The sequence below is a fragment of the Podarcis vaucheri genome (assembly GCF_965113315.1).
Source record: "Podarcis vaucheri genome assembly, chromosome: 3".
Classification (NCBI taxonomy): Eukaryota; Metazoa; Chordata; class Lepidosauria; order Squamata; family Lacertidae; genus Podarcis; species Podarcis vaucheri.
This window is the reverse complement of record NC_138761.1, coordinates 75,136,642-75,154,740: the sequence shown is the minus strand read 5'-3', so window position 1 is coordinate 75,154,740 and position 18,099 is coordinate 75,136,642. Positions and strand designations below refer to the sequence as shown.

Sequence of the window (18,099 nt, the reverse complement as noted above, 5' to 3'; positions counted from 1 at the left end):
TAAATATTCCTGTGTTCAGTGAGGCTTATTAGGATTGCAGCCTTACTGAATTATTCTTTCCTGGATAAATCAATGTTGACTGCCTTTGGGCACAGAAAAGTCACAGAGACAGCCGTTTACAAAATGGCAGAAAAAAGCACTATAGGGAAGAGTAACATTGTTAGAAGTAATAATGATCAAAATCTAGTGGCTAAAGCAACAGATTTAAACTTTAATCAGCCGATTTACAAACAAGTAGACAATCTCATCATGATCAGTTCTCAAAACCAGCTTTCAGTACTAACACTGAGCTATCAAACCTATTTAGAGAAGGGCATATGAACATAAAGTTTCATTATCTTTCCACTGTGCACATGGAGCAACCCTTCACTAATCTTGGGTTCGAAGCAGGGCGATTAGGTGAGACAATAATTGTATACAACAAAGTTATACTCAGAGTAGACCCACTGATATTAATGTACCTAAGTTAGTCACACCTAATTTCAATACAACCGAATGTTTTTAAGGCAGATTTATATCCTCAGCATTCATTCTTTTTCAAAATTAATCATTTTGACTGTCACTGTTACTAGCTTTCCACTCCCCCCCCCTTCACATAATATAAGCAAAACACAGTGGAATCCAACGTAGCACTAACTTTTGGGGGCAGGAAATAAAGGGCAACTCCGCAACAAGAATTCTCCCTCTGCCCCCTCAATCCTGGGGGTTCCCTCAACTCTCCAGAGCTGATGGGAGGGGGGGAGGGATGGGAAGGGAAGGGGGGGAGATTCCCATTGTACAAGTGGACATTGGTCTGCACCAGTAACAACTGAGTTGACTCCTGCCTAGAGAATACTTTACTAAACCAATCACCATCAAGTTACATTTCTGCAGCTCTGTAACATTAGTAGCATGTGCTATAGCCTTGCAAAATATATATATATATATATATATATATATATATATATATATATATATATATATATATATATTTTTGCTTTCGTAGATTTTCACGGGTACAGGAATGCAGGTTTTGGTGTCTTCGGGTGTCTTCCCGTGTAAGAGTCGGGGTGTCTGGGCGACGTTTCGACGAGGTCTCACTCGTCATCTTCAGGCTGGTGCTTTCGGCTTCTTGTTACTGGAACAAAAGAAGAAAAGGCACACTAATCTAGGAACTTCCTCTCTGCCCAGAACGTTGGAGGCTATACACCACACCCCTCAACAGTATTTATAGGAACTCAAACACCAGATTCTGCTCTGTTCCAGTAACAAGAAGCCGAAAGCACCAGCCTGAAGATGACGAGTGAGACCTCGTCGAAACGTCGCCCAGACACCCCGACTCTTACATGGGAAGACACCCGAAGACACCAAAACCTGCATATATATATATATATATATATATATATATATATATATATATATATATATTTGCCTAGTCCTATTATGTAACTGTGAGACTGAATTAACAGTTATGCTTTGAGAGCACCAAAAATAAGATGTGCCAGAACAGAGCTAATAGGGGAATTAAGAGTAAAAAAAGAAATAGAAACACTGGAAATGCTGTACAGTATTTTTAAAAATCCACCTTTCCCTATCGACTTCCAAATGTGTCAGATCCATTTTCTTTTTTTACGTTACTCCTTTAAGACTAAATTGTTATTAACTATTATCAGCACAAATTATTATTATTTATTATTTTGACAGGGTAGAGATATGGCTGCAGTTGACAGTATACAGATGAGTGTCCTTATCCTGAAGTCTTACACTAGCTATAGCTTAAGGCGCATATGCACTCACCCATTTTACGTGAGATGCACTAGCAAAAGTAAGATCCAACTTTGACTTTATCCCCTTCATCAAGAGTACCCACCACTGTCATTTCTGCCATTGCTCTCATTTCTCTCTATTCCATGGGCAGCCCATCATCCTTCTTAGCTTAGTCCGCAGTTTTGGAGACCTGCTATTCTGAGGTCCAGCAATTTACCCTTCTGCCACAAACCAAGTTGTTTCGCGTACTGAGCACAAAAGGAGTATGGGAAAGCCACAAAGAGAAGTCTGAATGGGGAGCTCCCTCTCACACTTCCTAGTAGATGAAGGTAAACAGCTCAAGTGCCACAATTTCCTTTAAATGAGGCAGTGTATGCTTTCTATGCTATGAAGTAGCTCTGAAGCAGTTGAGCTGAGTGGGTATATATATTATCAAATAAAACTGTACTATCCGGATTATAATACATGGCAATGTACCATAACAAGCTACATCTTGCAAAAGATGCCTAGAGCGCAGCCAGTTTATTTTTTTCACTATTTCACATAGAATAAATGGGTTTTGGTTTTTTTGTATTTGACATACCATTTGCAGCAGAATTTCCAACTGACTTGGTTGATTCTGCCGAAATGCATTAAAACCCCACCAATCTATAATATGTTCACATTTCCTTAGATCATATTACAGAGCATTTGATTTATCCCTAATAAGAACTTTTAACTAATATGGCTGTTTTCAGTTCAACAACAAAAACCAATCTCTACAATTAAGTAAGGAAAACGTGGAACTCCTGGAACCCATTGCTACGTATACAAATTCTGATGCAGCAGGAATAATAATAATAAATAATAAATTTTATTTATATCCCGCCCTCCCCAGCTGAGCCGGGCTCAGGGCGGCTAACAACAATCAAATAAACAATCAAATAATAACACATTCTAAGAATATTTCATTATAAAAATTAGTTAAAATCAAATTGATGGCAACCGATTAAACAAAATTCTGTGCAGGTTGCCAGAGGAGGGAGTCAGGCTGCGCCCTGACCAAAGGCCTGGCGGAACAACTCTGTCTTGCAGGCCCTGCGGAAAGATGTCAAGTCCCGCAGGGCCCTAGTCTCTTGTGACAGAGCATTCCACCAGGTTGGAGCTGCAGGAAGGGAGTCTCTTAGAAAATGCAGTGTGCAGATAATCATTTACTTCTAGGTGCTTGCATTGTCTCAATATTAAATCTACCCTTGCATCTGAAGGGCACTGTCCTGTCTCAGGATTGTATTACATTGCAAACAATGGGCATTCATAATAACAATGATCAAGTGTTGTGGATTTGTCACTGCATGTTCTGGAAACCACATTACAGTGTAACTAAATGGCACAACACATATGAATCTAAACTCCTTAGATTTAACAGTTTTCAAATAATTTTTTAACAGAAATTGGGAATCTAACAACCGTTAATATTTTATAGTTTTTGGTATTAAAAATATAAAGTTATTTTAGCAAACATATTTAGTTATCCAATCCAACCCCCTGAGCTTGGCTATCCCTATATCAGAAATCTTCCTGCCACACATACAGAGCTGTGAACAGAGGCGAGTCTGGATCATGCCCCTAGTGTTAAATTTATTTTTTGTCACCCATTATTTGGAATAATAAACTTTAATGTCACACAACTGTGTGTGAGAATTAAGATTTACAGTGGTGCCCCACAAGACGAATGCCTCGCAAAACGGAAAACTCGCTAGACGAAAGAGTTTTCCATTTTGGAGGTGCTTTGCAAAACGAATTTCCTATGGGCTTGCTTCGCAAGACGACAATGTCTTGAGAGTTCCTGCTGGTTTTTTCCCCTTCCCCCCCTTTTTCTAAGCCGCTAAGCCGCTTATCAGCTGATCCGATCAGCAGATAAGCCGCTAAAAGCCGCTAAAAGCGCTAATCCGTCAATGGGCTTGCTTCGCAAGACGAAAAAACCGCTAGACGAAGAGAATCACAGAACGGATTCTTTTTGTCTTACGAGGCACCACTGTATTATGCTTTATTGGCAAGGGCTGCTTCCCTTCCCCCTCACTCTGGTAAGCATTTCCACATAGCTACATCTGAAGAAGTGAGGCAGTGAGCCGATCCTCTGCTCATCAACCTCACTGGCACCAATTGCTGCTTAGGTCCTCCAGGATTGCCCTCACAAACAGCCACTCCATCTGGTCACTGGGTAATCATAATGTAAGGACTGGTGAATGTACTTACAGTGGTACCTCGGGTTACGTACGCTTCAGGTTACATACGCTTCAGGTTACAGACTCCGCTAACCCAGAAATAGTACCTCAGGTTAAGAACTTTGCTTCAGAATAAGAACAGAAATCATGCTCCAGCAGCGCAGCAGCAGCGGGAGGCCCCATTAGCTAAAGTGGTGCTTCAGGATAAGAACGGTTTCAGGTTAAGAACGGACCTCCAGAACGAATTAAGTACTTAACCCGAGGTACCACTGTACTTTCCTCTTGTGTCCCTGTCCCCCCCCCCTTTCGTCTTGTGTCTGTTAAGGTCGCAGCCCATTGTTTTAAACTGAACTTCCTTCAGTGCACTGCCAGGGGACGTGGTATATATGAAGGATGTGTATGTCTGTAGGAGAAAACAGAAAGTATGGTGTGTCTAAAAGGGTTTCTAGGCCTTTTACTACCAACTGCCTTGTGGGAAGAATTCCAGGAGAGTGATGGAAGAGTGCAAAAACTGCTTCAATATGTCCTCCAGCTAAACTTTCCCTTTTTTGCACTGGAAGTTAACTGCACAGGAATACACTTGTCCTGATTCAGAAAGCAAGAACTTAATATCAAGCACCTATCTGCAAATTGCTGCTCCTTAATGTGATCCAACAGGATGCAACAGGATAGAAGGGCGGGTGGAGTCTCTCAATCCAGAAGCTAGGTTAGGATATAGAGTGGAGGTACTACTTAACAGCTAGCATAGTCTATACCTATATCTAATCTAACATCACCAATCACCTGTTTGAGCAAAACTAATTCTAACTAATTCTAAATACACACACACACACACACACACACACTCACTCCAGAGCTGACCATCTGTTCTGTGGAGGAGGATCTGTGGAGGTGGTCTTTTCCCGCACACAAGGAATCTGGACTGGGATTCAGATCTGAAAGACAGCCTTTAACTCCCTTGTTACAGTTTCCTATATACCAGCCCAAACCAGCCAAGTCACATTTATTAAAACCAGCATGTCAAATAGTTCACAATTACAGTCTATATCAATACAGATTATGCCAGATGGTAATGAGCCATACATAAAGAGCCATCCATCCAAAATAATCACACTGTTTTCCACAGAACTGTTGAAGAGGTTATGGTTTATTACACCGTACTCATTAGATATACAGTGCCAGCATTAGCAATTTTCCCTTCATTTGTGTCTCATTTAAGATTCTACCTCCACAAGCATATTCAAATTAGTACACAAGGTTAAAGCCATTATGGTCAGGAATAAAATTAAGTTATATTTTATGTTATAGAAATGATAGATCAAAGGTCTCTTAAATTTTTTTTAAATTATCCAGCAGAGTGTACCAAGAGAGAGAATAGAAATATAATTTGTATGTATCAAAACCTATGCTTAGTAAGACAGATAAATACAATGACTGAATTGTTCTAAATAAAGATAAGCTACATTCAAATATTAAGGCTACAAACTAAGAAAAGTGGTGGAATCAGCAAAAACAAAAACCCCACAACTGAACTGCTAGCCTTGAATTTATTTCTTTGCATTTGTTTGACATCAGCGAAAGACTGAATGAGGATGAAGAAAATAAAATTTTATCCAGTCCAGTCAAAGCAAACATTTGGGGGGCGGCAGATCCATTCAAAAGGTGTGCAGCCTGCTCCTGTTGGGGTTGCATTCCCTTGTAAGAACTGGATTTTCATCTTGTGGGTGCTGCTGGATCTGGAGTTACTTCTGCATGCCCAAGTGGTGGTAGAGGCCAAGAGCACGTTTTACCACTTTTGGCTGGTAAGCAAGCTATGCCCTTACCTGAAGAAAGCAGTCCTAGCCACAGTCATACATGCTACAGTAACAAACAGCTATTCCATTGAATTCTGGATAGGGCTGCATTTGAAAAGTCCAAAATGCAGTAGCCAAATAATGGTATGTAGTGGCACTGTGAACAGGACAGTCCTCAGTCTCAATTGGCCCAACCCCACAGATCATATGGTCATTGCACTTATGCTCCTCATCATGCAGGCATGGTGGAAGCCTGCATAACATCACTTCTTCCATACAGGAGTCCCATCAACCTGCTGGGACTGGGACATCTTAAATTAAGAACTTTCTGCCTTAGAATCACCACTGCAATTGATATCATTTCAAATATACAGTGATAGTTTAAACAACTGACCTTACTTAACAGTTGCCACTGAAATGTGAAAACATGTTTTCAAAATCCAATATAAATTCTAAAAGGAAGATAATTAAATACAAGGTTTTGGGCTGGATTCAGAGAAAAACATATGGTAAAGGGAGGGGGGTGTTGGCAGAAGCTGACTGTCCTTTCCCCCAGCAGCTTCCTGGAAGTCTCTCCTGCAAAACCTGAATGAGGCTGGTTGTGACAATGGAGGGTAGAGGCATCGCTGAAAAATCAGGCAAAAGGACCATCTGCAATCAGGAGCTCCATACGTAAAAGATGCCTCCATCTTCCTTTCAGGTACCCCACCTACCTGGCCAAGATTTACCAGGATCGACCCTGCTCTGGCCGAGGCAAGGTCTGGAACTGTGGCATGGTGCATTTGTGCAATGCCAGTTTCAGAACTGATCTTTTCCATCAGGAACCTGTACAAGAGCTGGATCTGTAGTCAAACAAGAGCCCTGGAGATTGGAAGTAGAGCTGTTCAAAAGATGTACTAGGAGCTGTTGGACCAGCAGATATCAAGCAGAGTCTACTGTTGCATAACTATGCCAATACAATGACATTTAATGTTTCTGAAATTAGAGAAGACCTATAAAGTTGGAAATAGTTATTGCTAGTACTGTGCCAGATAACCGTGAAGACAGAAAGACAATTGGATGTGTTCAGGAATACTTTTACGATATTCCTAGTGACTACTAGAAATAATTTTTGGAGGCCAAGTTCAGACACATTAACAGACCTTATCATATAGCCATTATCACTAGTAATCCACTTCTTTGGCCACCTCATGAGAAGAGAAGACTCCCTGGAAAAGACCCTGATGCTGGGAAAGATGGAGGGCACAAGGAGAAGGGGACGACAGAGGATGAGATGGTTGGATGGTGTTCTCGAAGCTACCAGCATGAGTTTGGCCAAACTGCGGGAGGCAGTGGAAGACAGGAGTGCCTGGTGTGCTCTGGTCCATGGGGTCACGAAGAGTCGGACACAACTAAACGACTAAACAACAACAACAAGGAGCAGTTCTTGCCTGAGCCATAAGATGAAGACATATTCTGCATCCTTGTAAGATTACTACCTATTTTCCTAACCTACTGAGTTAGCTGTATATCTTCATTGACTATTACTTTTCCAGGGTGTTTTAAAGAAAGACAGGTAATCAGTATCTGCTCACAAAGATTTCCTGTTTTAGGAAGTTGAAAAGAAGTCACAAGTGGATCTTTAACCATTCATAGGAAATATGATGTTGACCAGTTTTCCAAACCAAGAAACCTTCATCAAATCACTCTTGATCACTGAGAATTACCAAAATAATGACCTGGAAAACTGATTCAAATATGACAGTTCTAGATGATTGGTCATGTAGAGGTCATTGTTAAGAGTAGCTGCATTTAACTTGCAGTGTGGTGATGATCCTTACAGAATGTCTTTATTTAGAAGATTGCTGGAAAAGCTTTTGTGCTGTGCCCAGATAAAAGAAAATTAGACAAGGTGTGATTGCATCAACAGCAGTTTTTTGTGCAGCAAGAAGCAGTTTTGGATGTGTGGGCAGCTGTTGTCAGGAATGAAGTTGGGTGGTGGTAATAAAGATTTGGATTGGAAGTTGGGTGATGGGAACGAACCATAGCCCCAGTCCTGATCAGGGTCCTATGTGGCTATTATTTATGCATTTAATGCATCATCTACATTTTTTATGCTGAATCCTGTATGATTTGAAGATGTAGCAACCTGTCAGTAGTGATAATGCAGAATCCTTACTTGTGCTGGCTCTCTGGTTCACTGTCACTACCTTTAGTAGGCTGCAAGGGAACTTAAGCTGTACCTGCTGCATGGTAGTGGTGAACGATTTTGCCTGACAGCAGCATGGAGCTATTGTGCTGGAGGACTCAATGGTCACTGCTGTTACTGACATGAACCCATTGTAGAGTGGTTTGGTGGTGGGTGCAGGCACCTGAAAGCTCCCTTCCCTGGCAGTTTTCTAAGATTTTGTGTGCATATAAAGATTTTACTCATGTCTAATATATTTAGGTGCCTGTTTCAGATGCATGGAGGAAGGGCATGCCAACTGCACACGTGGTACATTGTCTATACAGTATTATACACTATATGCTAGCATGTTGATGTAAAAGCCCTACTGAAGAATTCCCAGTTTCTTAACAAATCTGCCATACCAACATATGGCTCTGACTTCAATACATGGCTTTTTGATGCATTTCTGTTGAAAGATATTCAGAAAATTTAATTATGCTTCCCAGTAGAACAGGCATAAATTAAGTAAACTGTAACCCCCTGTCAGGGAACTGCCATCAGTGCCGGAGGGAGAGAGCAAAAGCCAGAGGGATTCCAGAGAGCGTCCAGAGATCGGGAGAAGCAGCCCATCTTCTGGGGAAGAGAATCAGCGTAGCACCAGTGGAGAAGGGGGGTGGATGGGGGAAGCGGCGAGGTGGTCCCATGACTCCTTGCCTGGGACCAGCAGGGAGAGTAGGGCTCCTCCGTTGCCCACGCCCTCCTTGCGCAGAAGGCTTTCGCGCAGAGAGTGTAGGAGGAGACTAGGCGTCAAAGAGCTTCTTTGCTGGAAGAAGTTTAAGAAACGCCCACTGATGGATGCTGCCAGCGATTGAGTCAGCCACGGGTGAGTGGCTGTCCGGACAGAAAAGGTTCACTTTGGCAGCCCAGCCAGGTGTTTGCACCCAGCCGGAGAGATAGGCACCTGCTTCCGCATTACACCCCCCTTCCTCCCTAACTGAAGATCAGCAACTGATACAGGTTTCCATGCATCAAGAAAGCATTTTGCAAATGTTAAAATGCGAGCAAACTGTTAAAAAAATAGTGGAAGGGAATTGCCTTAATAATAGAAATGAGCTGACGCCAACTTTCCAAAATGCATCTGATTAATCTGATCCTGTCCCAGAGGCGGCAGCAGTTGCAAGCCTCAGAAGGGATTTTTATCCCTTCCCTGCTGCTGATTATAGCAGCACACCTGGTGATAGGGGCAAGGGCTCAGAGGCAGCTTGCCATCTCCTTTAACTGTTTAGCATCATCACATGTACATAGCAAGGCCCATCTGCTTCATTGGTATATTTTGCCAAAAGCAGAGGAAACAAGCACCATGATGAGGTGAAAACTGTGGCTGGGGGAGAGGATGGAATAAATCTCTTTAAAGCAAGTTTAAATGTTAGAGGGGTCAAAGTGGTGCGGGAGGGAAATTGGGGACTCCACACCCTATTAATTAAAAACATAGGGTTCCCCCACACTTTGGTGCCTTTCTTATTAATTAATACTTGTTCTCAGAGCATTAATAGCATGTCATATCCATCCTTGTTTACTGATAAATAATTTTCTTTGGTAATTCAAGCTTTAATTCTACTCTCTCTCAATGGACCTTATATTAATGTTTAGAACTGGAAAGAACCAATTATAGCTACCCTTGAAGTGTAAAATGTTTTTTTAAAAAAATGTTGCTTTTTTGATTTTGAAAAAGGCTATGCCCTTTTGATAAAACTTCTTATTTCTTGAAAGCCTATCTGCTCACCTACCTTATGAAGCACTGTCTTTATCCAACAGTGTATGTGATATGGAAGTGACCAATGTAAGGTTGTAGAACCCATTCAGAAATCATAAAGATAGTAAAGTTTTTATCCGTCATCCCTTGTGTACAGATGTATGCACATGCATATATACATGTTTATTTATCACAGTTTATGTTCCACCTTTTCACTCAAGGAGCTGAAGGTGGTGTACATGGTTTCCCCCTCCCCAGCTTATCACAACAAACAGTCCTGTGAGGTTGGTTAGGCTGATAGACAGTGACTGGCCCACAGTTACCCAGTGAGCTTCATGACTTGAGCAGGAATCCGTACCCTGGTATGCCAGGTCCCAACACTTGAAAAGGACTTACTAGTACTAAAGCCATTAGTACCCACAAATCCGTGCTTCCATCATACAACTATTTTACATAGCTTTGAATGTAAGCAGTAAGATTGGCCAAATTTCTGCAATAATAAAAGCTTTCTTTACTTGGATGAGGCAAATTTTTATTTCAGTGTTTGTTTGACACTTGGAATACCAAATGATTTTCAGCTGTTTCATCTTGATCTGAGAAATGAAACAAATATTTTGAAACAAGTGCCACTTAACTATATTTGAAAATGTGTTCTTGTTCATGCATCATAGGGCTGAATCCATCAGTATTGTCACTTTCCAGCTACACTGGTATGGCTATATATTTTTAAAGCTATGTGGAAATATTTCAGGGAAACACTTGGACAGATGAGCATCTGTTCACAGGTTTGGTGGTGTCTCTACATAATTGGCAATGCATATTAATGGGAATCTGTTTACCTTGCTTCAGTTTGTCTTGCATAGTCATTGCAAATAAACTTTTAACTAGAGTTTTGAAGGCACGAACCTAAAATTCAGAAAATAGCATGCAGTTTAATCTACCTATTATGTGCAAAACTATTGTCATTTTTTTAATGGTCCTTACCTTCTCCATTTTATAATATTTTTTATTTGATAAAATTATCAGAACATACAGAAAGTTAAATATAAAGGTAAAAGTAAAGGACCCCTGGACAGTTAAGTCCAGTCAAACCTGACTATGGGGTGTGGCACTCATCTTGCTTCAGGCTGAGGGAGCTGGTGTCCATAGACAGCTTTCTGGGTTATGTGCTTCTGGCACAATGGGACACCTTGACAAGTGCCAGAGCACACGGAAATGCCGTTTACCTTCCTGCAACAGTGGTGCCTATTTAAAGCCACCTTTCTGTAAGATAAAATATATTTGCCTTAGGCATACTATTACCCTGTGTAAGGGGTTTAACTAATCACATTATTAATAGGTCAGTAGTAAATGTTCTTTATAAAAATTACTACTGGGCTTGATATTTTGCAAGTTTTAATGCAGTTGAAGATTTGTGGCATGGCATCAATTTAAATAATATAATATCCCACAATTTCCCAGCCTTTCTTGTTTCAAAGGTATCTCCTTACATGTCCAGTGATTAGCATAAACCAGTCTAGAAATTAGTGACAAGAGTGACTGTTTTGTTCTGAGGACTAAATCTGGTATAACAGTTAAAAGACAAACAAAAGTCTTGGTACATTAACAATAATAAAGGACAATACTGCCTTTATTTGTTCCCAGATTCAGAGCTCTATAAGATGTCCACCATGTATAGGAGGGGTTTGCTCTTTTTTTGGCACATAGAATCATAGAATTGTAGAGTTTTAGTCCAACTTCCTGCAATGCAGGAATGTCAGCTAAAGCATCCATGGCAGATGGCCATCCAACCGCTGCGTATAAACCTCCAATGAAGGAGAGTCCACTTCTGAGGGAGTCCGTTCCACTGTTGATCAGCTCTTATTGTCAGAAACTTCTTCCTGATGTTTTGTTGGACTCTCCTTTCTTGTAACTTGAATTCATTGGTTCGAGACTTACACCGGAGAGAACAAGCTTGCTCCATCTTCCATGTGACAGTCCTTTAGATATTTGAAAATGGCTATCATATCTCCTCTCAGTTTCTTCTTTTCCAGATTAAACATTCCAAGCTACACATACCCAACTCCAAATTATTGACAGAGAAGTGGATTGTTGTTGTTTAGTCGTGTTCGACTCTTCGTGACCCCTTGGACCATAGCTCGCCAGGCACTCCTGTCTTCCACTGCCTCCTCTTCTCATGAGGTGGCCAAAGTATTGGAGCCTCAGCTTCAGGATCTGTCCTTCCAGTGAGCACTCCGGGCTGATTTCCTTCAGAATGGAGAGGTTTGATCTTCTTGCAGTCCACGGGACTCTCAAGAGTCTCCTCCAGGACCATAATTCAAAAGCATCAATTCTTCGGCGATCAGCCTTCTTTATGATCCAGCTCTCACTTCCATACTTCACTACTGGGAAAACCATAGCTTTAACTATACGGACCTTTGTTGGCAAGGTGATGTCTCTGCTTTTTAAGATGCTGTCTAGGTTTGTCATTGCTTTTCTCCCTAGAATCAGTCGTCTTTTAATTTCGTGGCTGCTGTCACCATCTGCAGTGATCATGGAGCCCAAGAAAGTAAAATCTCTCACTGCCTCCATTTCTTCCCCTTCTATTTGCCAGGAGGTGATGGGACCAGGAACTGCTCCTTACATATTACCACTGCCAAAGCACTCATCATTATAAGAAGACAAAGACATCTGTACAAGCTTCCCCCCACCCCCAGATATTTGGACCATGGTTTGCAGAGGCCAAGTCATTCATTCTACCTATATAAAAAAGGTAAAGGTACCCCTGCCCGTACGGGCCAGTCGTGTCCGACTCTAGGGTTGTGCGCCCATCTCACTTAAGAGGCCGGGGGCCAGCGCTGTCCAGAGACACTTCCAGGTCACGCGGCCCAGCGTGATGAAGCTGCTCTGGCGAGCCAGCACCAGCGCAGCACACAGAAACGCCGTTTACCATACACCTCATTAATTTCTCCCATATCCTGAATCAACATTTTGATGCAATGGAAGCCAATGATTTCTATCAGAAACAGTAAAAGAGCCATCACTGCTGGATATAAGTTATGAGCCAATCTATTAGTTATGCTTTTTGGTTATGTAAAAGACCTAGCCACGTTAGAAGGCAGGAAAATAGTTGTACACCTACTAACAGCTGCCCATTCAACAATTAGTTACAATTCAGGTTGTTGTTGTTTTTTTTTTGGGGGGGGGAGTCGTCAATGCACCAGTATTGGAGGATTGGATACCAAGGTATGGGAGGCGATCCAAATGAAGGAAGGCATTTTAACAATTTTATTTATTATTTATTTATTTCATAAAATTTACACACCACTTGATTGTAAAACAACAACAACAACCCTCAAATCGGTTTAATAATAATTTCATTGAAAAATAGACCCTTTTTACTGTGTATCAGTACAATAAGAAGTAATATAAGGTCAAACACAGACTGGAAAGTGATACGTGCGGTACTTGTGCCTGGATGGAAAAGATGAGTGCTTTTGCTACTATAAAACTATCTATGTGGGGAAAAAATCCTGCTGCTGTGCATTCACTTAGAACACTATTTTTCAGTGCAGCATCCTATCTGGGAAATGCCTATATAAGGATCTCATAGAGTTGTTGCAAACAGGGATAAAAGTAAGGACTGTAGAGATCATCATATACAAAAAGCACTATACAACTTTTCTTTTTAATGAAGCACAGGTGGAAACAGGAAGGGAAACTGTCTTTCTGAATATTATTCTCATATATCTCAATAGTACAGTGGTACCTTGGGTTAAGAACTTAATTTGTTCTGGAGGTCCGTTCTTAACCTGAAACTGTTCTTAACCTGAGGTACCACTTTAGCTAATGGGGCCTCCCGCTGCCGCAACACAATTTCTGTTCTCATCCTGAAGCAAAGTTCTTAACGCAAGGTACTACTTCTGGGTTAGCAGAGTCTGTAACCTGAAGCATCTGTAACCTGAAGCGTCTGTAACCCAAGGTGCCACTGTATTTGCATATTTTTTAAAAAAACAACCACACACATATTGGCATAATCTGAAAAGAAAACAGATGTGACTCTGCATATTTTGCATTAGAAAATTCTTACCTAGGATGTATCCCACTGATCATATCATTTTGGAGGGAGCTCTCTGCTGTTATGCTGGGCCCAGCTGCCTTAGATATAAGTAAAACCACCAAGCCTCTCATCTGCAGGTTGTTCCTGCTATCCAACACAAAACCTCTGCAAAAAAGAAAAAGAAAAGAAAAAAGTTAAGTCAGATCAGAATTTTGAACATTCAAATAATTTTTCCTAAGACCAATTTAGATGACTGCCTAAATAGTGGGTTAGATGACTGAGGATGAGCCATAGCTTGTGTCCTGCCCTGTTCTCCTCTATGTGTGAGAGGAGAGAATGAACTTCTGCTTTCACTTTAGAATCTATAGTTCTCTACTGCTTCTTTAGAAAGCTCCACATTACGTACAATGTTAGATTACGTACAGTGTTAGATTGAAAAGCTAGGAGCAAAATGGCTTCTGGGACCTGGGTTATGGGAACCAAAACAGAATATCTAGTCTTCATGAAGGGGCCTCCTGCTGCTGCTGCGCCGCCGGAGCACGATTTCTGTTCTCATCCTGAAGCAAAGTTCTGAACCCAAGGTACTATTTCTGGGTTAGCGGAGTCTGTAACCTGAAGTGTATGTAACCCGAGGTACCACTGTATGCAAGTCCAAGGCTCACTGCAGCTTGCTCCTGATCTCTCAAAATTACAGCTTCTATATGATTCTTAACACTAAGGGCTCATCCACACTCTCGCTCATCCTGCTGCTTTCCCCCAGGAAAACCTGCTTTTTACCGCTGAATCGGAACAAACATCACTTGCTGTTTACAGGGCTTGAGATTTGCTCTAATTCATCAGTAAAGAGCAGGTTTTCCTGGGGAAAGAGTGGGACAAATGGAAAACCACTCAGACCCATGTTTTTTAAGCATGGGACAAGTGAAGTGTGGACCAGCCCTAAGGCTAGCTTTCTCTATCTTAGTGGCTAAAGATGTTTTGGGCTACAACTACCATCAGCATCAGCCACCATATTGTATGATCAGGAATGAGGGGAGAAATGGCGTATTAGCAGTATTACAGTATTAGCAGAGGGATACTGTTTATAGCAGTATAAACAGTATTAGCACAGCGATACCAATATATATATTGGGACGCGGGTGGCACTGTGGGCTAAAGCCTCAGCGCCTAGGGCTTGCCGATCGAAAGGTCGGCGGTTCGAATCCCCGCGGCGGGGTGCGCTCCCGCTGCTCGGTCCCAGCGCCTGCCAACCTAGCAGTTCGAAAGCACCCCCGGGGGCAAGTAGATAAATAGGTACCGCTTACCAGCGGGAAGGTAAACGGTGTTCCGTGTGCGGCTCTGGCTCGCCAGAGCAGCGTTGTCACGCTGGCCACGTGACCCGGAAGTGTCTCCGGACAGCGCTGGCCCCCGGCCAATAAATGTGAGATGGGCGCACAAACCCCAGAGTCTGTCAAGACTGGCCCGTTCGGGCAGGGGTACCTTTACCTTTACCTTTTACCAATATATATTGCATATAGAGATGGCTAATTGAAAAAGCAATCAATATGCAATGGCATAAAGTATTTTCTGGATAGGTATGGTGATTATGCAAGTTACCGTATTTTTCGCTCTATAACACGCAGATTTTTTCTCCTAAAAAGGAAGGGGAAATGTCTGTGCGTGTTATGGAGCGAATGTGTGGTCCCTGGAGCCGAAAAATGAGGCAAAAATCAAACCGCGCTTCAGGGAGAAGGGAAGCCTGAAGAGAGGAAGTGGCAGGTTTCCTGCATTCTGCCTCAGGGTCTTACTGCCCGCCCTCTCTGTTTCCTTGCTGTGTTTGCTCAAACGGAACAAAGAGCAGGGGAAGCCCCTCCCCTCCAGGCAAGTAGAGGGGAAAGCAGAGCGTCCGTCCTTCTATCCTCTCCCTGCTCCGGAGGAACAATGTTTGTGAAGGGAAGAGAGATTACAGGTTCGGCTTAAAATTCTGATTTGACTTCCTGCTTTTTGTTTTTGGAGACACACAGCATTCAAATATGCTTTCTTCCATTTAAAGAGGGAGAGAGAGAGAGAGAGAGAGAGAGAGAGAGAGAGAGAGAGCACACGCTGGCTGGCTTGTGTGGGTGGGGGGGGGGAACTTCTGCCTTCCTTTCCTCACGTTATAGCCCTCTCCTGCATTCTTAGCCTTCTGTGTTTTTCCTTCCCTCCCCACTTAAAATGTGGTTACAAAGCATGGATCCACATGGATCCTCAGGATCTTTGCATTGGGTCACCCCAAATTCACCATCAGAGCACACAGCATGTCCATGGCTACAGCCTGCCCCCCCCAAAAAAAATCACGCACCCACTGTTGCCTGGGGCTGCAATGGTGCAAAAACGTGGTTACAAAGCATGGATCCACATGGATCCTCAGGATCTTTGCATTGGGTCAGCCAAAATTCACCATCAGAGCACATAGCATGTCCATGGCTACAGCCTGTCCCCCCCCCAAAAAAAATCACGCACCCACTGTTGCCTGGGGCTGCAATGGTGCAAAAACGTGGTTACAAAGCATGGATCCACATGGATCCTCAGGATCTTTGCATTGGGTCAGCCAAAATTCACCATCAGAGCACATAGCATGTCCATGACTACAGCCTGTCCCCCCCAAAAAAAATCATGCACCCACTGTTGCCTGGGGCTGCAATGGTGCAAAAACGTGGTTAAAAAGTATGGGTCCACATGGATCCTCAGGATTTTTGCATTGGGTCACCCCAAATTCACCATCAGATCACATGTCTGTGGCCACAGCATGAAGCACAAAAATGATACGTCCACTGTTTCATTCAGAATATTTTTTCCCTTGTTTTCCTCCTCTAAAAACGATGTGCGTGTTATGGTCAGGTGCGTGTTATAGAGCGAAAAATACGGTATATGACTAATTTCAAACGAAGTTTCAAACTAAAGTTATAATGTTAGAAGACAAGTTCAGTTTCCACAACCAACCTCGCTTCGGTTGAATGAAAATATAAATGAAGTCTATTACCATATGATAGAGAATAGATAAAAATAGAATATGGAGGAAGAAACACGTGATTAACCCGGGAAGTACTCCAGTCTAAAAACAGCTGCTAATTAGTAGCAACCCTAGACAGAGAGAAATGACAGTGGACAGAGTACAGAGCAAGAATTGATAGACAAAAGTAGTTGACAAGCAGTACGGCACCTGCTCATATTATCTGTCTCACCTAACATTCCTTACGTTTATTTACAGTTGCTTTGTCCAAGTTATCAGCTAAGAAAAAGCTGAAGTTCTTTTTCAACAAAAGTAGTAAACAGAATTACATTAGCAACACATACTCTATCTTCGCTACAGTAAATTGCATAAGACTTGAAACAAATAAAGCCTAAGGTGGCCATCCTTTAGTTACTAGAAGCTACTGCAGTCACTTGACATGGCTCCAGGGGTCACATTCGCATTCCACCGGAATTCAGTTCCCTAGAGATATTCAACCCAAGTTACAGGTACATAAAAGTCTTCCAGATGGTGCAATTATTCTTGATGGGTATGTGGCAGAAGACAGGTGCCCCTAGGGGGGAAAGGGGAACTGGATGCAACCCAAGTAAAATTGGGCCTGCGTGCACACACACATTAGTATCAAATTCTTTCTTAAAAGATTTGGGAAAACACAAGCAGAAGTGTAAATATAAATACAAAACTACCAAGATTAAGGTGCTGCCTGTTATAGTTTGTGCAGCTCAGTATTATTAAACACTATGCCCTCAAGGTAAATAAAATTAGACGGGTACAACTACCCACAGCAAATACAGATCTACAGAAAAATGAAAAGACTGAGGGTTGGGGGGGGATGAAACAATTATTCTCCATGTTATCCATGTGACAAAACCTAGATTTAAATGCCTGACAGATTCACAGATTTAAATAGAGCTCTTCTTTAAAAATTCATGTTGATGTGGGGTGGGGGGGAGTCTAGCTCTGAAACAAGTATACTATTATGGTATGCTGATATAAGACTCGCACCACCCACACAAGAAGTAACACTGGCTAATAGTTTATGTGCTGAAAGAATTACACCTCCTACTAACGTCCATCTGTTTAAAAGAATAAATCATGCAAACATGAGTATCCCCATTAAGCTTTGCACACTTCAACTTCTAATGCTCAGGCATTTTAACTTTTCAGTCACAGATAAATCTGTAATTTCAGTGGTTTAGCAGTTATATTATTTTGAGTATTTTTCCCAGAAGAGAAAAACTTTCATTGGGCATAATGAGCATTTAGAACTTGCAGGCTGAGAGTTGTACTGTACTAATAAAGTCTGCTTCTCTCTCTCTCTCTCTCACACACACACACCAGACAAAGAAAAGTTCAGAAGATACTGCATAGTAGAAAAATGTATTCCATTGTATTTCCAAAGGAGTCAGAAAAGTAGACAATGGTT

The 18,099-nt window shown here is 41.9% G+C and overlaps 1 protein-coding gene across 2 annotated transcripts in view; it reads right to left on the bottom strand.

Annotated features, from left to right (window-relative positions):
- PDSS2 (decaprenyl diphosphate synthase subunit 2) overlaps positions 1-18,099 on the bottom strand; it is a 71,743-nt gene that overhangs the window by 41,001 nt on the left and 12,643 nt on the right. For both annotated transcript variants that reach the window (XM_082216676.1, XM_082216675.1), the window contains exon 2: positions 13,715-13,849. In XM_082216676.1, coding sequence (XP_082072802.1) covers positions 13,715-13,849 — 135 coding nt within the window. The remainder of the gene's footprint in view (positions 1-13,714; positions 13,850-18,099) is intronic.